The sequence below is a fragment of the Micromesistius poutassou genome (genome assembly GCF_964030765.1).
Source record: "Micromesistius poutassou genome assembly, contig: SCAFFOLD_671, whole genome shotgun sequence".
In the NCBI taxonomy this organism is placed as follows: domain Eukaryota; kingdom Metazoa; phylum Chordata; class Actinopteri; order Gadiformes; family Gadidae; genus Micromesistius; species Micromesistius poutassou.
The window spans coordinates 1-27,250 of NW_028177288.1; the positions used below are offsets into that span (position 1 = coordinate 1).

The window sequence follows — 27,250 nt, forward strand, 5'->3', positions numbered from 1 at the left end:
GAGAGAGAGAGAGGTTTTAAAATGTTTACAACTCAGGTTTTTCCCTCACAATGCTAAAATAAATATGACAGTGGCTTTTTTTTCTGTTTGTTTTGCTACAAAAGCAGTGTTGTTACATAAATGATGTCACATCTTAATTCATGCTGTTACAAAAGATGAAAAGCCTGTTGTATTGTTAGAGAGAGAGGTGGGGGAGAGAGAGAGGGGGGAGAGAGAGAGAGAGAGAGAGAGAGAGAGAGAGAGAGAGAGAGAGAGAGAGAGAGAGAGAGAGAGAGATAGAGAGAGAGAGAGATCGACAGAAAGAGAGAGAGATGGGGAGAGAGAGAGAGGGAGGGAGAGAGAGAGGGGAAGAGAGAGAGAGAGGGGAGGAGAGAGAGAGAAAGAGAGAGAGAGAGAGAGAGAACATGGACTCAGACATTAGTCCGTCAACGCCCACCAGGTCATGTGACTCTACCTGTTCTCTGCAGAGTGCTCTTCCCATAGGCCAGGAGCTTCTTCAGCCAATCAACACACTCCTTGGTGAGGTAGTTCTTCCAGTATTCATTATAACCTCTATCCCGTTCCCACTTCAGTTTGGTGGTGACAGCCTGTTGTCTTGGAGCGACCCAGGTCAGGGTCTTCAGGTCAAACGCTATGAAGTCCTCTCCATCATAACCAAACTGGTTATGACCATCAGTAGTATCATCCTCATCATCCCACTCACAACCACACATCCACTGATATACGTGTGTATCTGAGAGAAAGAGAGAGTGAGAGAGAGAGAGAGAGAGAGAGCGAGAGATAGAGAGAGAGAGACAGATGGAAGGAGGGAAAAGAGAAAGGGTGAGATTAGATGTATTTTATTCTTCATTAACATTAAATACACGCAGACATCACAACACAAACCATATGAAGATATTATAACAATAACTAATATTAATAAATAGATGAAGGAATAAGACCAGCCAGAGCCTTTGGACTGATGTGTCTCTGGACATCAGGTGACTCTCTTCTCCTGAGCACAGAGCTCCTCTGGAGCCCAGATGATCTGGAATGTTCTGGATCAGGGGTCTCAACCTGCGGGCCGTTGGAGGCGGAGCCTCTTCAGAACACATGTCTTTATGTGATGGAGTCACCCCACACCGGGAGAATGGAGAGTGGTTCACAAAATGTGTCCTGGCTAAAAGTGCCCAACCAGGCTCATTCAATGTGGCCCCTAATCAGCCCCTGTATGATTGGCTGATTCATTAACTCCCTCACTCTCCACCTCCAGCTGGTGTGTGGTGAGCGTTCTGCCGCCGATGGGCTGCCGTGCATCACCCAGTGGGTGCTACACATTGGTGGTGGTATGGTAGAAAATAATGAAGGTTTAAAAGGATATCTCTGCCATATGTTTGAAACTATAGTGTAAAATAAGGGGGTCAACAGGGTGGGGAGGGCCCTGTCCCTTTGTCATTCATAACACCTCAGAGGGTCCTGGGCTGACCGGAGACCACCAGACAGGCATTCCTCTGGTCAATGACATCAGCCTCTTTCTCACTTCACTAGAATATAAGTAGAAGTACGATTAACTTGAAGTATAAAACATACATTAATATGAGATAAATATTGTTACAGTGAAGCTAAATGTTAAACATTTGATATTAGCTGGCTCTCCTTGATCAACAAATGTCTCTCATTCACGTGTTACAAAACAAGGAACCACTCTACACCCTACACCACCCTACACCACCCTACACCACCCTACACCACCCTACACCCTACACCACCCTACACCCTACACCACATATATATGTGTGTGTGTGTGTGTGTGTGTGTGTGTGTGTGTGTGTGTGTGTGTGTGTGTGTGTGTGATTGTGTGTATATTTATATATATACACACAGTACTGGAGTTGAGGGGGGATGAGGGGGGGTGGCATCCCCCTTTGAAATAAAGATGGTAAAACCCCTCCCCCTTATGAAACTCCTCCCCCTTCTGAAACCCCTCCCCCTTCTGAAACTCCTCCCCCTTCCCATCCCGTTATTTTATCAATGAATGTGGAGATATTACCACTATTTCAACATGTAGTTGTTGTCATATTGAACAGACTAAAATACTGTGGACGAGGGGAAGGAGCACATATAATGACACGACCGTTTGTTTTTCAGAGAATGGGGGAGGCAGCGTTCAACAAAACTGCTCAGTTATTCATTTTTCTTCCCATTTGTTGTCTTTTGTTTGGCCACCTCAAGTTTAACAAATGTCAGGTGGTGCTATGTATTTGTATTATTTGTATTATATGTATTATTTTCAGATTTTGTAAATGGTACATTTGTTGAATCCATTTGTTCTTGCACTTGAATTCAAATGGACTTGACTGGAGAGGATTCATGTTCATTCACAATGTTTTGTGAGGTTTTGTTTCAACATTTCATAGATGAATCCCCAATAGATTTATCGGTATCATGAGTATAAAGTTGCACTATGAAGGAGCAGTGGTTGCCATGGCAGCCTGAGGACCAACTCCAACCCTGAGGTGCCTCGGTCCAGATCAATGACAGGAGAATCTGACACGTAATATATCAGTAGCATGCGTGTTGTTTTACAGTAATATAATAATTAACTTTGTGCTTAAACAAAAGGGTACACCCTTGGTCTCCCACCATATGCGCTGTCATCAGCACAAATTATAAATATATATATATATATATTTACAGTATATATATATATATATATATATATATATATACACTTCTGGAAATGTGTTGGTGTTGGTCGTGTTGGGGAATGAAGGACCAACGGACTGGAACAATATTCTGTTTAGAAACACGGCAGCACAGCAGCACCCCCTGCTGGTTACTTGACGGTAATGCAGCCGGCAGACCCGCGAAACGTTCTCTTGATTTAAGAAGATGTGACTTTAGATGTGACAATGATTATGTGATGATTAATTGAATGATTAATGATAGATGTGACGGTTTCTGATATTATAAAATGCCCCACTGCGGGGGCATTTTATAATATCAGAAACCGTTACCTACATTAACTATATGTCATGTTACGTTATCTGTGAATTTAATTGTATTTATATTTTGCAGTTGGCCATTGTGTTGCATGTTATATTGCATGTACAAACTTTTACAATCAGTTTCATTAATTTATGAGATGAGACATATCTAGCATTAAATAATATTTTGATTATATAATATTGATTTCATATCGGGATTATGGACACTCAAGAAAAGGCCTTCGTCTGAGTACTACTACACTGAGTACTGCTACACTGAGTACTGCTACACTGAGTACTGCTACACTGAGTACTGCTACACTGAGTACTGCTACACTGAGTACTAATACACAGAGTACTACTACTGTGTGTGTGTGTGTGTGTGTGTGTGTGTGTGTGTGTGTGTGTGTGTGTGTGTGTGTGTGTGTGTGTGTGTCTCCATGCAGCGACGGACTGGGCCTCTGGCATTCTGCCAAACGCCAGAGGGGCCGCGGGCTCTTGTGGGCCGTTTGAGCCGGCCAATCAGAGAGCAGCGTGGTTGTCCCCTTCACGGCAAACGGCGGCTCCATAACATCTCGCCACACTTTCAAGCGTCAATCATTTTCTACGTTTTTTATAAAAATCTCTTGACAATAGCAGCGTCTGGATGTCTGATGACTCATGCATTGACGGTCTTGTACTGCTAACGCACAACCTCGCTCCCCCCCCCCGTCAACAATCCTGTCCGCCCGCAGCCAAACGGGGGTCAGTTCCCCACTGGGCGGGTGCAAATGCCAGGGCCGTTTTTTGATCCCAGTCCGTCACTGTCTCCATGTGAGAGGTCAGACAGTAGATATAAACTCACCTCCTGTCTGGTTGAAGCGCTGCTTGGCAATCCTAAGGTTGGCTTTGAAGGACTGCTGGGATCCCAGAAGGTTTCCAGTGTCCCTCTTCAGGTCATCTGGGTGATCTTTGGTGTACTGGTCCATCCAGTCCTGTTTCAGCACTACTCTCTTGATGTTGCTGTCATAGTAGTGAATCTGAACTTCATCCACCATCTGTACAACAACAAACTCTGGGAAGGTTGAGAGTCCAGACGACCCCGTGTAGAAAAACCTCATAGAGTGAAGCACTGTAGACAGACAGACAGACAGACAGACAGACAGACAGACAGACAAGACAGGTTAATAGGCCTACTGTTCATCCCTGTAGGCAGACAGACTAATACAGTACATGCCTGTTGTAGACAGACCTGGCCCCTCCCCCTGCCCTATGGCCCCTCCCCCTGCCCCATGGCTCCGCCCCCTGGCCGTCCAGGTAATGTCGGAACCTTTAGTTTGATCTTATTGACATCCAAACATCTCACTGTAGCCTACAGCACTGGCTGTCCAGACCTTCAACTACAACACAACCTGCTGCCTCTTACTCATTACTGCTCACATGAATAATAAACGATTATTTGATAACTATTACAATGTTTTTATAATTATAAGCATATCGGTGTATTTATAATGACGGCATTTTAGCTATCTTCACATTTCCATCATTGGAATGATAATAATTAAAAGTAGAATAATATAATTATTATAATTCTTAATAATATATTGATAGCAATGATAATAATTATATTATTGTGTGTCTGCGTGTGTATAAATTCGTGTGTGCGCGTGCGTGATGCTTGTCCAAGAACGTTGACAAGTTAATAATTAGATATATCTGAGTGTTAATATAATACTTAAGATTAAAAGTAGACTTAAAGTAGACGTCGGATTCCCTCCAAACTGAAGTTTAATGTTTGGTTCTGATAATAGATTGTACATTTAGTAACGACGTCATCAAACCAGTGGGTTGGTTTCGTTTTCACAGTTCGAACTCAAAATAAATGTTCTTATATTCGTTTAAATATTCACATTAAAAGATGAATCATGTTGTGGATTAATTGAACTCATTAGAGAGGATAAGCAAATGCTTTTCAACTTAACTAAGATATCTAATCATCGTCTCTTCAGGGACAAGAAACGAACCTTTTGGAAAGATCGTTTTGAAAAGTAAAAAGTGTCATCAGTCTTACCTGAGGACACACCGTGACCAAAGACCAACAGCAGCAGCCCTATTAGCGCCTTCATATCGATGTATTCAGAAGAACAGCTCGATGAGATTATCCACAGAGACGTGACTCCGACTCCAGCATCAGACGGACTGACCAGGAAACCTGCGGACAAGAGACGGAGGGAGAGGGAGAGGCCGCTCTGGACCAATAGGAACTCAATACGGCTGTTCGTCATTAGTTTACAGGAGAACCTCAAAGTGAAACTAACTCAAACCCACACACACACACACACACACACACATCAAGTTCCATGTAGCCCTGCAATAATTGTTCTTACAATATCATGTTCAGCTGTATATCATGTTCAGTTATATATAATGTTCAGTATAATGTTTGACTGTCTAATAATATTATCGATATAATGTTTAGATATATACAGTTCAGTGTGAGTATGAGTGTTTGTGTGTGGGTTGGTGTGTGTGTGTTTGTGAGGGTGTACGTGTGTGTGTGTGTGTGTGTGTGTGTGTGTGTGTGTGTGTGTGTGTGTTTGTATTGGTGTGTGTGTGTGTGTGTGTGTGTGTGTGTGTGTGTGCTTTGTCAGCATAAGACATCTGATATCAGGACGCTAGTGGAGGAAGAGCATAAGAAATATGAACTCTAGTCACACTAACCCTGGTCAGGGCTGTGGACCACACACACACACACACACACACACACACACACACACACACACACACACACACACACACACACACACACACACACACACACACACACACACACACACACACACACACACACACACAGCACTGTGAAATGCACATCAAATCAAACGACGAGTCGGGGAAGAGCAGCCATTGGCTGGTCATCGTTATTGTTAGCTACGTTAGCCTCTTTAGCAAACCAGCTCGAAAACAATCAACACAACGTTACATTGTATTGCACGCACTCCTCGCCACGCTCTGGTTACATATAGTAGCCTATATGAACGCAAACGCTGTATTTAATTGAACGTGTCAGCAATCTTTACTGTAATATTATGTTTATCTTTTAGATGTTACACTGCTGATTTAATAATGGATTTATTCCTCAACAAAAGGTTATTCTGCGATGCCCCACGAGGGGGAGACGGCAGCAGCCAATGAGCTCCAGCAGGCTGTCCCTGTGAAGCGACGAGCACCACCAGCCTCCACCACAACCTGGAGCCCCGCCGGACGGCAGCCCGCAGGGTGGGGGTCCTCCTTGCTTTCCTCCTGTCTGCTATCGGACTGCTTGCCCGCCTCACAGTGCACACGGCCAGGGCTGGACTGTCCATCCGGCCCACCGGGCAAATGACCGCTGGGCCGGCAGGCCTTTTGGGCCCACCAGGTTTGAAAAAAAAAAATATATATATATATATATTGTGGCGAGCGGCACGGGAAGGACGAGACGGGAGCCCAGGTTAACCAATCAATCAACTCCCGCGCCCCATACACCGCTCGGCAACGGGAGTTGTCTTTATTAACACACACACGACGACACAGAAAACACGGCACACCTGGCCAACATGAACAGCACTCTCACTCATGGTGTTAGGCTACAAAACAAAAATGTGCTAAACCCATTGTCCCAGTATGCTTTGCGGCTTGGCAGCACCTGGAACACGGCGACCACGCCCACGGTCGCCACACAGCCCCCATCTTATGGCTGCCCCACACTACACGATTTTTTTATCTTATGCGATTTTTGAGTCGGAGTACACCCCACACTTAACGAGAATCGCAGCCGATTTTTGCTCTCCGATCCGACATAAGATTAGAACACAAGACGGAACACCCCACACTACAGGATAATCTTATCCAATTCTCGGCCGTGTAGGCTACGTCATCCAGCACGAGACAAGAGATCGAGAGACAAGAGATGGTAGATCTAGAGCAGCGGTTCCCAAACTTTTTTTCCATGCGCACCCCCTTTTCGTCCCAACCGGGTTGGCGCACCCCCGATCCCCACTTCAAAAAGAAGGAAAAAAAACGCAACAAAGCTTTGTTTTATCGCCATATAAAGACTCATGTTTAATCATGCGCAAATAACCAGACGCATGACAATAACAACATCAACAAATATACAACAAATAGGACAGCCAAGGGACACGACTGACGTTGTGTGCAAGATCTGCTCATGTGTGATACGCGCAATAGACGGGCAGACGACCGATCTACATGACCACTTTATGCGCCTCGCAGAAGTTAATAGAAATGATAATAAACAAAATATCACAGAGCATAGAGCAGGATTGTGAACGTTTACAATGTATCATGTCAATTTACAATCTGCAAAATGTGTCTGTGTTAGGATATTGATGCTGCGCGCCTCCTATTTGCAACGGAATTTGTTTAAGATATAAAAACATTTAATTTAACACACACGCACTAAAACATATATTTTCGTTTTTAAATAAATATTTGGAAACGAAAATTGAAAAGTGAGAATTGAATGCGCTTTGGCATTATGGAGCACCTTCGGGTCAGCGTGTGTGTGTGTTTTGCGTGTGTGTTTGTGTGTGCGTGCGTCGCTATTATGTTGACTACACACTCAACATGCCGAAAATATCTAACATGTTGGATAACCCCGATTTTGAGATCGGGAGGTCTTAAGTTTATGAGATTCTATCTTAGAACACTACGGCAGACAGGATAATCTTGGCCGATTTTCGTCCCGATTCGGCTGCCATGGGAACGCCACCCCGATTCTCGTAAGGGGCAAATCGGCCACGATATCGGGACATTTATCTTGTAGTGTGGGGTCAGCTTTAGAGAGGGTTAGTTTAGTTAGGTTATAGAGGGTTAGTTTAGTTAGGTTAGAGAGGGTTAGTTTAGTTAGGTTAGAGAGGGTTAGTTTAGTTAGGTTAGAGAGGGTTAGTTCAGTTAGGTTAGAGAGGGTTAGTTTAGTTAGAGAGGGTTAGTTTAGTTAGGTTAGAGAGGGTTAGTTCAGTTAGGTTAGAGAGGGTTAGTTCAGTTAGGTTAGAGAGGGTTAGTTTAGTTAGAGAGGGTTAGTTTAGTTAGGTTAGAGAGGGTTAGTTTAGTTAGTTGAGGGACTTATTTCAGTATCAGTGGTAGTGATGTCATCGGTTACTATGACGACGGTTAAACCTTAGAGAGGTTCAGGGGTCACTGGATCTTTAAACACTCCTTTGGTGTTGATTCATTCATTCATTCACTCATTCATTCATTTAAATATCCACGGTCACAAGCTTCAACCTTAAGAAGAGAAGAATGAACCAGTGGATGAATCCGTCTGTATCACGTGTGTTGTGTTCGCTCTAAAGGAGCGACAGAGCTCATGTGTGTAGACGGTTGACGTGTCAGTGTGCGCTACCGTGTGGTTCCGCGTGTCTCCAGGGGGGGGCGCTACAGGTTCAGGCCCGGGACCACGGCGCTGCTCAGCAGCTCCGCCACGCCGCTCTCCGTCCACCCGCTCCCGGAATGAAGAGACGGAGGCTCGGTGGACGGGACCCGGTCCGACGGACCAGGGCCCGGGGTGGACCAGGGCCCGGGGTGGACCAGGGCCCGGGGCGGACCAGGACCCGGTCTTTAACTCCTGTTTCCTGCTCAAACCGCAGTTCTGTGAATTAAAATGCAACGTTCTCTACCAACGATTCATAAACTTTCATTAAACGCTCTGTCCTTGTTTGACTCTTTTCTTTGGTTTCTACAAACTAAAATAGACGCACTAACATATGAATGAATAATATATATAATATAATATGAATATGTAAGGGATGATCACCGAGAGGCAGTAAACAGTTTGATATGCCGGCTTGGACGGCTTACCTTCCACCAGCCGGTGCAGAGCAAATAAAAACAGTGGAGAGTGAAATGTGCAGTCCAGAGATCAGGGTGGGGGAGTGAGTGTGTGTGGGGGAGGGGGGAGGGGGGGGGGAGGGGGGAGGGTGGGCAGAGGGGGGGGGGGTGATGGCAGAGCAGGGAGGGAGGTGAGTCTCCTGACCGCCTGGTGACAGAAGCTGACGAAGTGAAGACCACCACGTAGGACATCACTCTGCCCAGGGGGACCCCCCCCCCCCCCAATACTCCAGGTCTGGTGACCCCGACCGGGGCCCCCAGGAGCATCCTGAGCGCGTGGCGCCGGGGGCCCGACCGTTGGCGAGCAAAGCAGCGCTGGAGTGTGGTCATGAAGAGCAGACCAGGGGACCCACCGGGGGGGGGGGGGGGCAGCTGCCGTCAGCCCCAACAGGCGCAGGGCGGACAACAACGCCGTCACGTTTCTGCCAACGCGAAGAGCGGGAGAGAGAGCGCCAGCCGGACTGCGTCCCGTCGAGGAGGCCAGAGCATCGCTGTCACGGTGGCCGAGTCCAGGCAGAGCCCCACGTAGACGCTCTGCCGGCCGGGGAGCGGGGAGCTCTGTTCCCAGTTGATGGCGAAACCCAGGAAAGAGAGCTGGTTTATCACCGTGGTGGTGTCTCCTCTCAGCCTCCTCTGAGCTGGTTTATCACCGTGGTGGTGTCTCCTCTCAGCCTCCTCTGAGCTGGTTTATCACCGTGGTGGTGTCTCCTCTCAGCCTCCTCTGAGCTGGTTTATCACCGTGGTGGTGTCTCCTCTCAGCCTCCTCTGAGCTGGTTTATCACCGTGGTGGTGTCTCCTCTCAGCTTCCTCTGGGCTGCTCACAATGATTCGGTCGTGGAGGTAGAAGAGAACCCTCTTTCCCTGACGCCGGAGCCGTCCCAACGCCGTCTGCACACACTTTGAGAAGGTGGGCGGGGCCAGGGAGTAGCCCAACGGCAGGCCCTGGTACTCGTACACCACGCCCATGAAGGCAAAGCGGAGAAACCTCCCGTGCGCCTGTCGGACAGGGACGTGGAAGTAAGCACCCTTGAGATCCGGGGATGTGAACCAGTCTCCCTCTCTCACACATCGGAGCAGCGCTCTGACAGGGAGCATTCTCAGTTTTCTCACAGCAACAGAATTGTTGAACACGCCCCAAGATCCAGAATGGGTCTCTTCTCCCCTGACAGTAAAACCCTCGGTGTGACTCGAGGGGGGGGGGCTGTAGCGATGGCCCCCTCCTCCAAGAGGCGAGCCCTCTCCGCGGCCAGAGCCCTGCTGGCCACTGGGTCCTGCAGCCTGGTCTCCACCAAACCCATAAGGGGGGGGGGGGGGGGGGGGCGGTGCTTGAACTGTATGGGGTGACACCAAACCGTAGGGAGGGGGTAGAGGGAACAATGTCGGGAACTAGGAGACTGGAACCCGCGTCCGTGTCTACGGCCCCGTGTACCGAGGCTCCAGCCCGCTGACGAAGCTCAAAGGGACGGCGCGTCATAGCAGCAGGTGAACCAGCGGCTGTACTAACACATGGTCCGACAGCCGCCCTACAGCCGTCAGACTGAGGGAGGGAGGAGGCAGCTCAGAGGAACGCACAACAAGTGGAGGACGCTGTTGGCCTAAAGGGAAATGCTCTTCTGGACGGACGTACTGCCGTTCGGCCCAACGGCCTTTTTGATCTTTATTGTTATTTACATAAGGGATTTACATAATTTACATAAGGGAAAGACAAACTGCCAGCCTGCGGTTCAGCTTCTGGCTCCGTTGCGCCGGTCGCTGCGGCGGTGGCGGCGGCGGCGGCGGCGGCGGCAGCGGCGGGCGGCGGCGGCGGCGGGCGGCCCCCTGGGGCATTGGGTCTGGGGACCACCCCGCTTCCTTCCCGGCCTGCTGCTGGGAGGATCCCGTGAGAATCGCCCCGCACCGGGAACGATCCCCACGGACAGACTGTTGGTGCGCGAGCGCCTCAGAGACCCGGGGCCCATACAGTCCGTCTGGAGCTCAGGGGCCCCGGACCAGGCCGGCCCGCTCTCGCTCTGGCCCCGCCGTGTGAGAGCGCCGTATCGCCCGCTGGGTGGTATCCACCGAGCCACAGGCCGGCCGGCCGAAACGCCAGTCGGCTTGCCGAGTTGAAGGATGGCGTCGGGGTCACCAGTGCGGAAATTGCTATAAAAGAAGTGAAGAAAACAATTCCTCACGTCGACAACGCAGTGGCGGGTCGTTTATTCGTCAACTGAAAACCGTTGAATTCAAACTTTGCGCCGATCGGCATATCAAGAAACAAGTCGAGCTGTCTTAAAGAGACAGCGTCCCTATTAATAATAAGGAGGTAGTACGTTGGAAAACATGTCAATAACACAGTATGGTGAATTATATCTAGAGTCCACCACAACATGAAATAAACAGACTGGAATGGGAATTTGGAAACTTTATTGACAGCAAAAAGAAGAAACAGCTTGCAATATGTTAATTATAAATCCCACAAAACCTTAAGCAGTGTATTCAATCAACTCTTAAATATTTTCCTAAAAGTCTGATGATTAATGATTGCCCCTTAATAGTCTAATAATAATAATGTTGTGGTTGAGTCTGAGGCGACCTGAGCCCCACGCCTGATGGTCAGGATTATGAATGATGATCAACCGTCCAACGAGAAGCCTCTTCATCATTCAGCTCCGGCCCTAAACACCAAGGAAACACAGGTGAGCTTCAGCCATCCATCAGCACATCACTGTTCACCCCCTCATCATGAGCCCACCACATGATGGGGCCCGTAGCGGTGGACTCCTTGGAGTCTCTTTCATCTGGCGGGAAAAAGATTGTTGAAGCATTATTGTTAGCGTTTAGCTTCTACCGGGAGTAGACTGCTTATGTAGCGAGCAGCTAGCCTCTAGCTATATAAACGGCGTCCCCACAGACAAACGCTGATACATAACAATCATATTTCCATTTGATTAATCGTTTTAGCGCCAGTGAAACGAGAAATACCGTCACCGTTTAAGCTTCACATTGTGTTTCTAGGTTAAATATTGTCGTTGTTAGGCTCTGCGCCGTCCGCAGCGGTTAGCTTTAGCGATAGCCACCTTGGGCTAGAGCGTCTTCTAGAACGTCCTCACGCTCGCCTCAACGTCAACGAGACCAACTGGAAATATACGAAGCTGGGATGAAATTCAACTGTTAAGCTGTGACTCAAAATGTACTATTACAATATTATTATCACTGATGAATACTGTTACAATATTAATATCACTGATGAATACTGTTACAATATTATTATCACTGAGGAATACTGTTATAATATTACTATCACTAATGAATACTGTTACAATATTACTATCACTGATGAATACTGTTATAATATTACTAATACTGTGATGATGTAGAGTAAATCAATTACTGTGATGAAGTACTATATATTACTGTGATGAAGTACTATGTATATTACTGTGATGAAGTATTATGTATATTACTGTGGTGAAGTACTATGTATATTACTGTGATGAAGTACTATGTATATTACTGTGATGAAGTACTATATATATTACTGTGTTGAAGTACTATGTATATTACTGTGATGAAGTACTATATATTACTGTGATGAAGTACTATGTATATTAATCTCATGAAGTATTGCAGTAATGTACTGTGAAGATATTAGTGCCCTCCCACCCATCCTCCAAAAGTTGTGTACTGACCTTGGGGTGAGGGGTCAGGTGACAGGCAGTGGCACAGGAAGTAGGGGTAGTGCACCCCCTGGTGGCGGAGCTTTAAAAAATAATAATAATAAATTATTATAATATATAAATATCTCTGGTTGTCTTTTCTGTTCCACAACATTTTGTATGTCATGTTTGGGGTATGGGATGAAGAGAGGGATCATTTTAGTAATTTTAGTAACATATCGATCTACAGAGCTAGGTGTATCTAGATCTACAGAGCTAGGTGTATCTAGATCTACAGAGCTAGGTGTATCTAGATCTACAGAGCTAGATGTATCTAGATGAGCTAGATGTATCTAGATCTACAGAGCTGGATGTATCTAGATCTACAGAGCTAGATGTATCTAGATCTACAGAGCTAGATGTATCTAGATCTACAGAGCTAGGTGTATCTAGATCTACAGAGCTAGGTGTATCTAGATCTACAGAGCTAGGTGTATCTAGATCTACAGAGCTAGATGTATCTAGATGAGCTAGATGTATCTAGATCTACAGAGCTGGATGTATCTAGATCTACAGAGCTAGATGTATCTAGATCTACAGAGCTAGATGTATCTAGATCTACAGAGCTAGGTGTATCTAGATCTACAGAGCTAGATGTATCTAGATCCACAGAGCTAGATGTTTCTAGATCAGCAGCGCTGTATAGTCCAGAGACAAGTCACCATGGTCTCTGTGTTGGTAGTATTGTGAATCATGAGAGCAGAACTGCAGTAAAATCACACGTTACTCACCAGCTGCTGGACGTTGGGCTGAATCTAAGGATGAGGAGAAATGATCAGTGTTGTAACAGTGGTGAACATCCTCATGTTGTTCTACTTTCATATTCTTGAAGCCACAACATCACTGTGGCCTCGACCTTAGAGGAGGTTGGTCATTCAGCGATGGAGAGGTTTCTACAACCAGACCGCTGGAGTATCACCACAACCAATCAGAGTCTAGGAAGGGACGCAGCGAAGGGGACAGGAAGTAGGAGCAGCTGGGGGGTCAGGGGTCGGCTCACTCACCGTTCCTCTTCCTGTACCACCAGACTCCCGCCAGGACCAGAGCTCCAACCAGGAGGAGGGCCCCGACCACAGAGCCCACGACGGTGAGGGCCCCCGGGAGCCCTTCAGGGGGAGAGCAGGAGGTGAGGTGTGTGAGGTGGGAGTCATCTCCCCTCCGTCAGCTCACACCCGGAGGTAATGGTGTGTTCCAGACGCCTCGGACACCAGCCTTCTGAGGTCCAAGTGGGGAATCTCCCAGCTTTCTTGCGGCATTCCCCCCCCCCCCCCCCCCCCCCCACCCCCCCCTCGTAATTCTGAGAGTAGAGCGAGCTCAGTGATGACGCTCTCAACTAAAATGTCTGTGCCTGTAAAGAGATTTATTTTCTTTGTGTTTGTACCACGTTGGTCGTTTTAATGTTGATTTTAAATGCTCTTACACACTTGATTACATTGCTACTTTATTCCGGTCACCAATGTATGCATTGCACGGTCTTGCTGTGTGCGTGCGATACAATGTAGAGTTGTGTTGTTTGTTCTCGAGCTGGTTTGCTAAAGAGGCTAATGTAGCTAATAATAAACAAGGACTAGCCAATGGCATGACACGATCACAAAGACCAACGGGAACGCTATAGTGCTACCAGACAGGAAATGACGTCACAAGTGCAACTGGGAAGGCTGGAGTCCGAGGCATCTGGAACACACCATCAGCCTGAAGGCTGCTGCAAACAGGCCCCACACAGCCTCTACACACTCAGCCAATAGAAGCAGTCCTGGAGCTCAGGGTCACCAGACCTGACCCTGACCCCAGCCCCGTCCTGAGAGCAGGACCAGGCTGGACTCTTCAGGGTCCAGCTGCCCCTGGTTGTGGTGAGGTCAGGACAGGTGGAGGTGAGGTGGTGAGGTTGGGTGGAGGTGAGGTGGAGGTGAGGTGGAGGTCGCGTGGAGGTGAGGTGTAGGTCGGGTGGAGGTCGGTTGAGGTGGTGGTGAAGTGGTGGTGAAGGCGAGGTGGAGGTCGGGTGGAGGTCAGGTGGATGTGAGGTCGGGTGGAGGTTTAGATGAGGTGAGATGAGGTGGAGGTGAGGTGGAGATGAGGTCGGGTGGAGGTGGAGGTTGAGATGAGGTCGGGTGGAGGTGAGGTGGAGGTGAGGTGGAGGTGAGGTGGAGGTTGAGATGAGGTCGGGTGGAGGTGAGGTGGAGGTGGAGGTGAGGTCGGGTGGAGGTGAGGTGGAGGTGAGTGTGGTCCCTACCGGTCTTCCCCCAGTTGGTCCTGATGAGTTTGGGGTCCAGGCGGGTGGGGATTTCCTCGATGCCTTTCAGCTGGACCACACACTCGTACCTCCCCCAGTCCTCCAGTGGGACGGCCGTGAGGTCCAGGTCCACGCTGAGCTGGAAGGTCCCGTCGTGGTTGGGGAGGACCTCCCCGGGGTCCACCTGCTCATGGAGCTCCTGGCCGTCTCTCCTCCAGAACACCACCACCCTGTCAGGGCAGAAGCCTGTAGCATGGCACACCACTGGGGAGGAGGGGCTCCTCTGGAGCAGAGACACCCGCGGACGCTCTGGAGAGAGAGAGAGAGAGAGGGGGGGGGGGGGGGGGGGAGAGAGAGAGAGAGGGGGGGAGAGAGAGAGAGACGGAGGGGGGCGAGAGAGAGGGTGGGGGAGAGAGAGAGCGAGATAGAGAGAGGGGGGAGAGAGAGAGAGTGAGAGAGGGAGAGAGAGAGAGAGGGGGGGTAGAGACAGAGAGAGAGAGAGACAGAGAGAGAAAGAGACAGGTGTTCAGTCTGTTGCTGTGGTGTATCAGTTAATCCACCAGACATGAGTCGGCCACGCCCACCAGGTCATGTGACTCTACCTGTTCTCTGCAGAGTGCTCTTCCCATAGGCCAGGAACTTCTTCAGGTCATCAACACAGACCTTGGTGAGGTAGTTCTTCAAGTTATTTCTAATCAAACTATTCAGATCTAATAACAGTTTGATGCTGAAGGCCTGAGGAACCAGAGCGACCCAGGTCAGGGTCTTCAGGTCAAACGCTATGAAGTCCTCCCCATTGTAACCAAACCGGTCATGACCATCGGTAGTGTTAGCCTCATCATCCCACTCACAGCCATGGATCCTCTCTGAGAGAGAGAGAGAGAGAGAGAGAGAGAGAGAGAGAGAGAGAGAGAGAGAGAGAGAGAGACAGAGAGAGAGAGAGAGAGAGAGAGAGGTTAACTGTGTCTGTAGGTTAACCGTCTGTCTGTCTGTCTGTCTGAAGGTGTTAACTGCATGTCTGTCTGTTTGTCTGTCTATTGGTTAACTGTGTCTGTCTGTATGTTAACTGTCTGTAGGTTAACTGTCTGTCTGTAGGTTAACTGTCAGTAGGTTAACTGTCTGTCTGTAGGTTAACTGTCTGTAGGTTAACTGTCTGTCTGTAGGTTAACTGTCAGTAGGTTAACTGTCTGTCTGTAGTGTAAAGATAATAGTGAATATGACCTCTGGCCGCTCTGTGTGTGAGTGCTTGTGGGGGGACGCTAAATGCTTAAATGGGAAGTACGGCGTTTGGCCGGCAGGTGGGCTGGGGAGTCAGGTGTGGAGCACTCCAGGTCTGCCGGGTTGATTGGGGCTGATCACCTGCGCGCAATCAGACCTGCCAGGGTTTGTGTATTTATGTGCCTGCTTTTGTCTTGCAGCAGGGGAAGGACAGCAGGAGCGAGAGCTGTTGCGTGGACTATCGCTAGCAGCCACCTAGCCGCTTTGTGTGCTACAGATGTAATATGAGTATGCTGTTATGATTTACTGCTATGCTGTTATGATTTGCTGCAATTAAAACCGCCCTTTTTGCCAAGCACGACCCTGACTCCGTCCGCTCTGTACGAAGGACTTGTTACAGTGCTGCTCTAGAGGTATTATGGGATGCCCTCTGTGGTCAGCACTGCTGTGTGTGTGTGTGTGTGTGTGTGTGTGTGTGTGTGTGTGTGTGTGTGTGTGTGTGTGTGTGTGTGTGTGTGTGTGTGTGTGATGTATGAACATACCTCCCGTGTAGTTGACGATCTTCTTAACTACCTCTATGGTGCTCTGGTAGATCCGCTGGTCCTCCTTATATTCGTTAGTCTGGTTGTCCCAGTACTCTGTGGTGAGCTGGTCCATCCAGTCCTGTTTGGGTACGGCTCTCTTACTGACGCTGTCATAGTGAGAAATCTGAACCTCATCCACCATCCCTACAGCAACAAACTCTGGGAAGGATGAGAGTCCAGAGGACACAGTGAGGAAATTCCTCAGAGAGTGAATCACTGTGGACAGACAGACAGACAGACAAACAGGTTAATGCTGTACATCACTGTAGACAGACAGACAGACAGACAGGTTACTTTACATCACTGTAGACAGCATGTGGCTCTGCCCCCTCCCCCCACCAGTTGGCTCCGCCCCCTCCCCCCCAGCAGTTGGCTCCGCCCCCTGTCTACAGGTCATTTATGGAGGATTTGTTTGAACTTTATCGACATCTCTTCAGGTTACAGAACAACGCTTCGTCTAAAACACAAACAGCTTCATTTGAATCCTCCACTCAACTAGGAATGGGTTAACCTAGTGATGGTTAGTGTGTACGGGGAATGGGTTAACCTAGTGATGGTTAGTGTCTACGGGGAATGGGTTAACCTAGTGATGGTTAGTGCTGGCTCTTGGTTCTATGAACATCCTTACTGTACCCACAGAGATATATTGTTGTTTCTCTTTCTTCTGACTAATGCACTTCCTGTAAGTCTCTCTGGATAAAAGCGTCTGATAAACGCCCTCAATGTAAATGTTAATAACTGTTTCATTCTTATAACTGTATATTCCTTTATCCATCATTTTATTAAATACATTTTTACATTCTCAAGGATGTCTGAGGAATGATTTATAGTGAGATGAAATGTCTTCTGTTGATCAAGTGAACATTTTAATGAGACAGTTTCCTTCAGTTTTATGAGATATGAATAACTTAAATTAACATTATTATACCATTACTAACGTAATGTTAATGTGCATGAATGTCCACCTAATGCGCAACACTTCACTGACCTGGAGGCAATATTTCCTCTTTCACTCAGTGGCTCGTGTTTAATTGTAATATAAATATGATGATATGAATTGATATATAATTAAAGTGAGTAGGATCGAACAGTATGAAAGTGGTTCTGATAATCCAACACACATCTGTTGACTTTAAGAACAGATTCAGAACCCGATCCTCAATCTGGTTCAGTCTCAGACTAACTTTCGTTTTCTCAGTCCGGACCCAAAATGAAAACGCAGTCGAAACAAAACGCAAACTGGTTTCTGAAAAATCGGTTTAAATATCGGAACAAGTGAACGATTAATCATCCTGTGGATTAATTGGTCGAATTTGAGTTTGTACACAAACGCAGTTTCAGATCAAAAGGAAAGACAGCGAAACTAAGCGCTGCTTCGGGACCACTATAGTTCTAGTCGTGGTTCTAGATCTAGTTGGGACCGAGAGAGGCGGTGTGAGGGTCCTACCTGCAGACCCCCCGGAGAGGAGCCCCAGCAGCAGCAGCAGTCCCACCGCCCTCATGCTGAGTGTGGACGATGGTGGTCTGGTCTCCTGAACGTCTGAACCGGCGGGACTCGAGGGTGTGTGTGTGTGTGTGTGTGTGTGTGTGTGTGTGTGTGTGTGTGTGTGTGTGTGTGTGGAGATCAGGAAAGTCTCTCTCAGACTCTCTTTCTTTACAGCGCTTGTTACACCGATCCACACACACACACACACACACACACACACACACACACACACACACACACACACACACACACACACACACACACACACACACACACACACACACACACACACACACACACACACACACACACACAATCTTAGCCCTTTGGGGGCTCCAGGCAAAGGTGACCAGAATTGTTGACGGGGGGGAGGGTGTTGGATTGCGGGCGGACAGGATTGTTGAGGGGGGGAGGGTGTGGCTGGCGAAGCGAAGATGCGGGCGGACAGAGTTGTTGAGTGGGGGGGGGGGGGGGGGGGGGAGGTGTTGGATTGCGTGCGGACAGGATTGCAGTGTTGTGCAAGTTCACACCTCACATGAACCTGTTCAAAGTTCAGTTCATACAAAAGAAAATGAATAAATTCACGTTCATAGTTCACAAATTCAGTTCTGAACTAGTTGATGTTCAGTTCATTAACAGTTTAGAAACCGAAGAAAAACTGTTGGAGTGAGTATTCTGTGCTTATCTTTTAAAATGAATCCTCCATTACCTGCTGCCCATCACTACAATCTCAAATTGTTGTGGATATTATTTGTACACCTGTTTCATTCATCACAACTAAGGCAGTAACTCGATTTAATAAACATGTCATTTGGACCTAAGCATCAATTCAGAATGTCACAAAATCTGAACTAGTTCAAGTTCAAGTTCTTTAGTTAAAAAATATGTTACGTTCAGTTCAAAGAAAAATGAACTTGTTCAATTAAAATCTTTTTTTTTTTTTAAGATTTTTTTTTGCATTTTTTCAGCTTTAATGTACAGCGAGATAGAGAGGAAAGTGTGGGAGACAGAGGGGAGGACATGCAGTAAATGACCCAGACCGGACCCGATCCTGGATCTCTGCGATTAGGACTGTGCCTATATGGTATAGGCCTTAGCCCAGTGCGCCAGCGGGGCGCCCTGAACTAGTTCTTTTGACCAGGAGAGTTGTTTTGAACTAGTTCATGCACAACACTGATCATACGATAGGAGGAAAACAACACACACACACACACACACACACACACACACACACACACACACACACACACACACACACACACACACACACACACACACACACACACACACACACACACACACACACACGTTAATGGCGTCATAACCGACAGTACAGGACAGTATTAAAAACAGATACAAACGTTGATACCAGATACCAAAGAAGTCAATGATCGTTATTAACGTAATGAAACAGAACATAGTATCTCCGGTGAAGTGTTGGGGGTGTGTCCCCGTAGCGCGGCGGGGGGCGGGATCAACTCGAGGAGAGTCGACTGTTCTGGGAGCCGTTGAGTGAACCGGAAAAACTAAAGAGAAAGTAACCGAGTGACGCAGTAAACCCGCTCAGACCCGCTCCTCTCCTGGTCCCGCTCAGACCCGCTCCTCTCCTGGTCCCGCTCAGACCCGCTCCTCTCCTGGTCCCGCTCAGACCCGCTCCTCTCCTGGTCCCGCTCAGACCCGCTCCTCTCCTGGTCCCGCTCAGACCCGCTCCTCTCCTGGTCCCGCTCAGACCCGCTCCTCTCCTAGGGTTATGGTTAGGGGTTAGGGGTAGGGTTAGGGGTTAGGGTTAGAGTTAGGGGTAGGGGTAGGGTTAGGGGGTAGGGTGAGGGTTAGGGTTAGGGAACGGGTTAGGGGTTATAGTCGAGTCATTTTAAGACAACTTGGGGGTCAACCGAGAACAAATCACAACAGAAGTAAACTCAAGTGATTTTGTATCCTCAATATGTCCTGAGGAAGGAACAAAAGGCCCAGAAGAATCCCATCAGGGGAAGTTTCCTCAAATGAATAAGGTTAAAAACTTAACATTTAGATATCACCATGAAAATGACTGAGTTGACTACTTGAATCAAGACAAACAAAAAGTGTATTACAAGTTTTTTTTTCATTGTTTTCATGTTCATTCGAACTGATTCGTTTGCGAACGAGCCACCACTAGTGAGGGTCAGGGTCAGGGTCAGGGTCAGGGTTAGGGTGAGGGTTAGGGTGAGGGTTAGGGTCAGGATGGTACGGACGGTCACCACTCCCAGTCGAGTGGTGGTCCTAGGTTAACACAAGTTACCTAAAGACCGGAACGCAACACGACAGAACAGCAACAATATGAGACATTACTTTAAACCGCCCGGTGTGTTGGTGTAACATCCAATAATTGATCAGGCAGTGAACAGTCGGCCTAATGACGCGTGACATTTTGGAAACGCTTTCTTCATGAAACGTGTCCGACGTCAGTCTTTTGTGTACATTTTATTCACTAGTGAGCTCCATGGGTGTGCCGTCTTTCAGAACCTTTCATTACCTGCACTGAAGAGAGAAAAAGAGCGCGTCCTCGCTGTACCCAGCACTTCTGAAGACGCACTTTGGAACGCGTCTCTGACCCCAGCACATTTCAGACCACACTGACGCCCGCGGACACGCGCCTCATATCAGATCTCAGGTCCGACGCGCGTCTCTGACTGTGGACCCGCGCGCGTCCGTCGTTTGGCCGAACGGCGTCGCCACGCGCTCGTCGGACCGCGGGAATAGTGCGCATAGAATTTTGCCACGGTGTAAAATAATAAAAACTAGTCCTTATCCGTGGATATGTGCATTGCAACTACATGTCAATGTTGGGATGTGCATGTGTTTAGAATTTTGTGAAGATCACTGGGAAATATTTTATAAGCAATCTTGTCCATGTACAAAATATTAGAAATGGCATGTGCCTAGAAAGGTAAATCAAGGCTGAAAATGATCTTAGTGCAAGATACAATTACTTTAGTGGAATGAAAAAAAGTGGGAAAGAATTGTCATATCTAACAACATACAAAGACGTCACATTGTCTGCCCCTCACTGCTGGTTACTGCTTCACATAAATCAAGCTCTTTTTTAACCAATGTTTGCAATGACAATATAGAGAAATGGCTCTGTCAGTCTCTGGCCAGGTATATATTGAGGGGCTATGTGACATTTCAGAGACATTCTCTTAATTTATGTTTTTTATACTTGTGCTCACTGAGCAAACCCAGGTTTAAACTTTACTACTTTTAGCTGGGGGGGGGGGGGGGGGGGGGGGACTCTCATGGGGATTGGGCTTCACAGGGTTTGTTGGGGTTACCGGCAGGGCCGGAGTGGGACCCATTTTGGGCCCGGGAGTTTCAGGCCCATGCCGGCCCACTTTATTCAGTGATGGAAGAATTTGCATAAATGAACAGCGCAAAACTCGTACTGTCCCTTTTTGGATCAACGTTTGCCAAATGAAAAATCCACCTCAAGGATCTGTTGGTTTAACTATCAATTATGTATATAAAAATACAATGTTAACCCATTACATATTTGGGATCATTTCAATGCATCATGTCAGTTCTACGTGTGGGTTATCTTATATCAAATCATTTTAATATTTTAGTCCTCTCTACCTGTCCCCTCAGTCCTGTCTTCTTCATGTCTATCAGGTTCACCAGCAGCATCAGACAGGCTGGACTGCTGCTCTGAGGCTACACAATATTTGATATTTCATATGAATGACTATCTATCACGTTTGTTCTGTCTTTTATATTTTACATGAAATATGTTGTCCAGTCTTGCCTCTTCAGCGTCGGACTGGCTTATCTCTTCTGATGCTACAAAAAAAGAAGGGGTTACTGCTTGGGCTAACTCACACAGATCATGCTGGAGTTTACATGTTCATTTTCACAAATTATATTTGTGATTTGTCATATGGCTTAACAAAATGAACCAGAATAATGTTGAATTGGTTTAAGCTTGTATGCTCAGGTTGGCATTGCAAACACAGCACAAATAGCTAAATGATTTATGTTGCAAATGAATCATTAGATCCACCTCTCTCTACCGGCTGCAGCTTGTGTCTGTCCTCTAAACAGGTGGTTTATTTTGGCACATTTGGAGGAATCCTCCAGTGCCCTTCTTTTTTAGATCTGTCTTTCTCCTGCCCTCCACAATCAACGACTATTCTGTCCTAGCAGTGGTGTCCTAACGACGGCTAGAGGCAGATAGAGAACGGCAAAGAATCAAGCTGCTTTTACACACTAAAAGCTTCACACACTGCAGCAGAGTGTGCGCGTGTGTGTGTGTGTGTGTGTGTGTGTGTGTGTGTGTGTGTGTGTGTGTGTGTGTGTGTGTGTGTGTGTGTGTGTGTGTGTGTGTGCGCGTGCGTGTGCGTGCGTGCGTGCGTATCAAAACAGACTCCTCCTACTGGACCCACTAGGAGGGGGGAGGGGCCTGGGCTCTGAAGCCCTTCAACAGGTTGGAAGGACCAGCAGCACGACGACGGACAGGAGGAGGAGCCAATCAGCAGCCTCCTCCACAGACCGTAGAGAAGGGCTTCACACACTGCAGCAGACCCCACACACACACACACTCCACAGCCGCTCCGTCCTGGGGCCCCCCAGCCGACAGAGGTCCCTGTCCGTGGGGACCAGAGGGGCCACATCTGGTTTGGGGGGGGGGCCGTTGTCCGTCAGCATCCTGAGCTCCACCCTCTGCTCCACCCAGCTGGCCCCTGCAGGAGGACCAGTGACTACTAGTCCTGCAGCGCTACGCCCTGACATCATCTGACCTCTGACCTTTGACCTCTGACCTCTGGCCACAGAGAGGGGTCTAGTCAAATGTAGGAGAGCGATATCATATCATCTATCCACTTCAATATGAAGGAGGCTCAGGAGAGCTGGCTGGATCAGGATCCTCTTCACCCGTCACCTTTGATCCAATCCCCCAAAGAACACAGAAAATACAACAGAGAGCATTAAAGCTAAAGCAGCCTAGCTCCATTGTGGTAGCCTATGTAGCAATGCAGTTCTCTAGCGAGCAGAACTCTCAAATAATAGATTTTAAGGAAACACATTAAATTTAACGATTATTGTTTTAAAACTTGACAGAATCTCTCTGTCCAAAATCTCCATTCAGAATCTTTAAACATTATTTGAAACTTAAACATTACTAAACAATATAACATAATTAAAAGGTTATAAGATGAAGCAGTTAGAACCAAAACAAAATGGCCATCATGGCGAGGTCGTGTTGCCATGGTTTCCAAGCGTCAGTGAAAGATTGCAGGTTTAAGCCAGTGAGTTCATCAAATCTATCACAAATACAGAGATCTAACTGATTTACAATTCTTACGGATTGATGTTTTTTTTTATCAAAATAATGTTAAGTATGTGTAACCCTTGTCCCATGTAGTTAAATAATAAATCTAGAGTGGTTAATACAATAAGACTGGGCCTGGGCTCGTTGTAGGAAACTACAACTTTGATTCATATGTTACTGTTAGATAATTTTAATAAATGACCACCACAACTGTATTTTAAATGTAAAAGTATTCATTCACATATTTATTCACAAAATGAAATACTAGTTGAATGTATTTTAGGAAAAGAAACAAATAAAATCAGATGCACGGGATTCTCCAATTTACAACAATGCAAACTCAATGTACCACACACAATCAAATTAACAACACACTTTAAATGAGGTTAACCCGTTGCAGGCCTGTTATTTGAAGCTTGTGTGCGGTGGGGCCTAAAAACTGTACTGGCCGCTTCACTCAGCGTTGAGCTCAAAAATAAAAGCACGTGCATGTGTAGGTCAGTACTCACGACATCCAGGGGGTAATTAGTAGGGGCAGAAAGGGATCGGGGGGTGATATTCTCACCAAGATAATGGCGATGGCGGTGGCGAAGTCACAAGGAAGAAAACACAGAAACAGCAGGGCCATCTGCTGGAAACCCCTCTCTCTCCAACGTCCAGCTCCTTTAAGCATATTATCCGATGAGCCACAACATCAAACACTATTTCATATCGAACTAGCATTAGCTTTGCGTTAACTTAAGTCACAATACAGAACTACGATATGCGGGCAATGGCACAGAATGCTACCGCTAACTAGCACGTCGCTAACCGCGTTACACATCCAGTACTCTTCGTTACTATAACAGTTAGATATAGCACAATGGAGGCATACACATCGTGTTCACCTTTTGCAGGTCACAAAGAAGTTTAAATAAAGGACCACGAGTAGTCGACCTCACGATAAAAACTTAACTGCTTCCCACACTACGACGCCTCCTCTTAGCTCTCAGGTCAGGTTTCTTTCTCTACATGTGCTCACTGCTCCCCACACTAACCTGCTGCACTAGTCCCGCCCGTTACACACTGAGGCTTTATTCGGATTGGCTTGTGAGGTCTTAATACAACCAAAGACAAAACAGAAATTAAATGATTTACGTGTGACAGGTAACAGGTTAGGTTAAACATAAACACGGCTTCTTCCTCTCTTTTATATCCCGAATTCACAAATATTTTACAGACTTGATAAACTTAAAGACCTTTATATTAATTTATCTTTTAACTGTAAATAGTCTTATTAAACGTATTATATTTATGCTTTTAACCCGCACACATTTTAACCCATTTTATTATTATGAACTCTATTTATTTATGAACATTTAACACAGCATTTTATTATACTGTTAATTATTTTTTATGCTCTGTAACTTATGTTTTTTGTACAGGGCTACATATGAATGTTATTGTAATTAAGCAAATGTAGCATCTTTAGTTAGCTGAAGTCCCAAAACTGATTGTGAGGATTATAAATGAACAGCGATCCACTCCATCCTGGTTTAGGAAGCTGAACGTGAGAAGCCTCTTCATGATTTAATTTGGAACCTAAACAGCAAGGAAGCACAAGTCAGCATTAAACATTAAACACATTATCACTGTGATGATACTGTTTATTAGACTGGGTAGCCCCGCCCATTCTGCCGGTGATTTGAGTTGGCCCTGCAGAAGGGTCTGGAGAAGAGCAATACATTCCTTTCTAGTTTCGATACGTTTTTGCGGGAGCCAATCACCAAGCTGGCTTTTCACCCTGGCGCGCTATTGGCTGATTTAACACAATGACGACAGGGAGGTGACGGCAAGCAGCCAATTGCGTACAGAGTCAATTTAACTCCGCCCGTTGATCACGCCTCTTGTGCTGAAGAAAATGACAGCAGCCTCCCCAGACCAACGTGCAATCTACCATTGAGCTTAGTCTGGCAATAGCCAGGATAACTGTTAATATATTACTGTGATGAAGTACTGTTAATATATTACTGTGATGAAGTACTGTTAATATATTACTGTGATGAAGTACTGTTAATATATCACTGTGATGAAGTACTGTTAATATATCACTGTGATGAAGTACTGCTAATATGTTACTGTGATGAAGTACTGTTAATATATTACTGTGATGAAGTACTGTTAATATATTACTGTGATGAAGTACTGTTAATATATTACTGTGATGAAGTACTGTCAATATATGATTGTTAATCTATAACAATGACTATAACTGTAAACATATGACTGTGAATAAGTATTGTAAAGTGGTAAAGTACTGACTGTGGTCAGAGGTTGTTCCTCAGGAGCCGGATTCTGCCCCTCAGTGTTCTCAGAGCTGGTGGCAGAACCTGGGAAGTAGCAGAGTGGGAGGAGGTGAAGTCATGAGCTAGATGTATCTAGATCTATAGAGCTGTATAGTCCAGTGAGCTAGATGTATCTAGATCTATAGAGCTGTATAGTCCAGTGAGCTAGATGTATCTAGATCTATAGAGCTGTATAGTCCAGTGAGCTAGATGTATCTAGATCTATAGAGCTGTATAGTCCAGTGAGCTAGATGTATCTAGATCTATAGAGCCGTATAGTCCAGTGAGCTAGATGTATCTAGATCTATAGAGCTGTATAGTCCAGTGATATAGACCAGTCACTAAGTAGCATTAATCATAAGAGCAGAACTGCAGTAAAAACTGATGTTACCATTTTTTCCACCAACTGGTTTGTGACGCTTGTCTGAACCTAAGGATCAGGAGAAATGATTAGTGTTGTAACAGTGGTGAATATCCTCATGTTATTATACTTATCATATTCTTAATGCCACAACGTCTCTGTGGACATTGGAGGAGGTTCATCATTCAGAGGTGGAGAGGTTTCTACCACCACACCACCAGTGTCTGAAGACAACCAATCAGAGTCTAGGAAGGGGACAGGAAGTAGGAGCAGGTGGAGATCAGGTGTCAGTCCTCCTGGAGAGTTTGATCCACTCACCGTTCCTCTTCCGGTTCACAAAGACTCCAACAACAGCAGCAGCAGCAACAACAGCAACAACAGCAACACCAGCGAGGATGACAACAAGGATGTCACTCTTGCCTTGAAGGTAAATCAAGAAGATAAAATCAGGTGTGTAATAATAGATGTTGGACAGAGACCCTCCCCCATCCATCCCTCCATCATTGAACCACATGTCTACGGTCACGTGATGCTACACACACGACTAACACAACGTCAGTCTAACTATTCCTCTAGAATCTGTTCTGGAGCTCAGGGTCACTCAGGGACTGATCTGAGCCTAGCCCTCTTCATAGAACTCGTTTACCCACAATGCACCGTGTTCTGCTGCAGTGAGCTACTCCTGAGAGCTGTGTGTTGACCAGTAGCTTCAGCAGTGTCCAGGTCGACCTGGCAGTGGTTGTGATGAGGTCAGGTGGAGGTGGTGAGACATGTGTTCCCCACCTCCACCCCCTCCAACACCAGTCTTACCCCCGTTGGTCCTGATGAGGGCGGGGTCCAGGCAGGTGGAGATGTCCTCGATGCCTTTCAGCTGGACCACACACTCGTACCTCCCCCAGTCCTCCTGTGGGACGGCCGTGAGGTCCAGGTCCACGCTGAGCTGGAAGGTCCCGTCGTGGTTGGGGAGGACCTCCCCGGGGTCCACCTGCTCATGGAGCTCCTGGCCGTCTCTCCTCCAGAACACCACCACCCTGTCAGGGCAGAAGCCTGTAGCATGGCACACCACTGGGGAGGAGGGGCTCCTCTGGAGCAGAGACACCCGCGGACGCTCTGGAGAGAGAGAGAGAGAGGGGGGGGGGGGGAGAGAGGGAGAGAGGGAGGGAGAGAGAGAGAGAGAGAGAGAAGAGAGAGAGAGAGAGAGAGAGAGAGAGAGAGA

General features: G+C 46.9%; 3 protein-coding genes across 3 annotated transcripts; all 3 read right to left on the minus strand.

The window, feature by feature from the left end:
- Nucleotides 1–418: 418 nt before the first annotated feature.
- LOC311376296 (major histocompatibility complex class I-related gene protein-like) lies at nt 419–5,157 on the minus strand. Its single transcript, XM_084491137.1, has 3 exons — nt 5,017–5,157; nt 3,811–4,077; nt 419–733 (listed from the first exon to the last, which is right to left on the minus strand). The coding sequence occupies exons 1-3, from the start codon at nt 5,069–5,071 to the stop codon at nt 441–443; spliced, it is 615 nt and encodes a 204-aa protein (XP_084347263.1). The 5' UTR covers nt 5,072–5,157; the 3' UTR covers nt 419–440.
- A 6,251-nt stretch (nt 5,158–11,408) lies between these two features.
- Nucleotides 11,409–18,078, minus strand: LOC311376295 (major histocompatibility complex class I-related gene protein-like). The gene is made up of 8 exons (XM_084491136.1): nt 18,009–18,078; nt 16,520–16,777; nt 15,362–15,625; nt 14,760–15,068; nt 13,534–13,635; nt 13,261–13,284; nt 12,503–12,572; nt 11,409–11,488 (listed from the first exon to the last, which is right to left on the minus strand). The coding sequence occupies exons 1-7, from the start codon at nt 18,061–18,063 to the stop codon at nt 12,517–12,519; spliced, it is 1,068 nt and encodes a 355-aa protein (XP_084347262.1). The 5' UTR covers nt 18,064–18,078; the 3' UTR covers nt 11,409–11,488; nt 12,503–12,516.
- Nucleotides 18,079–23,560: 5,482 nt separating this feature from the next.
- LOC311376297 (class I histocompatibility antigen, Gogo-C*0101/C*0102 alpha chain-like) lies at nt 23,561–27,157 on the minus strand (the record flags this gene model as incomplete). Its single annotated transcript, XM_084491138.1, has 4 exons — nt 23,561–24,930; nt 25,651–25,718; nt 26,353–26,454; nt 26,845–27,157. Coding segments are annotated over 4 exons (495 nt in total), but the record flags the coding sequence as incomplete, so codon positions are not given.
- Nucleotides 27,158–27,250: the final 93 nt, after the last annotated feature.

What these genes read in the sequence shown, in the direction of transcription:
- LOC311376296 (XM_084491137.1), bottom strand. Translation starts at nt 5,071, where the DNA reads ATGAAGGCGCTAATAGGGCTGCTGCTGTTGGTCTTTGGTCACGGTGTG. An exon ending in TGGTCACGGTGTGTCCTCAG is followed by an intron (nt 4,078 to 5,016) that starts GTAAGACTGATG and finishes GTCTGTCTACAG; the next exon opens with TGCTTCACTCTATGAGGTTT. An exon ending in GCGCTTCAACCAGACAGGAG is followed by an intron (nt 734 to 3,810) that starts GTGAGTTTATAT and finishes TCTTTCTCTCAG; the next exon opens with ATACACACGTATATCAGTGG.
- LOC311376295 (XM_084491136.1), bottom strand. Translation starts at nt 18,063, where the DNA reads ATGAGGGCGGTGGGACTGCTGCTGCTGCTGGGGCTCCTCTCCGGGGGG. An exon ending in GACCAACTGGGGGAAGACCG is followed by an intron (nt 13,636 to 14,759) that starts GTAGGGACCACA and finishes CTCCCCCTGAAG; the next exon opens with GGCTCCCGGGGGCCCTCACC. An exon ending in AGCCCAACGTCCAGCAGCTG is followed by an intron (nt 12,573 to 13,260) that starts GTGAGTAACGTG and finishes TATTTTTTAAAG; the next exon opens with CTCCGCCACCAGGGGGTGCA.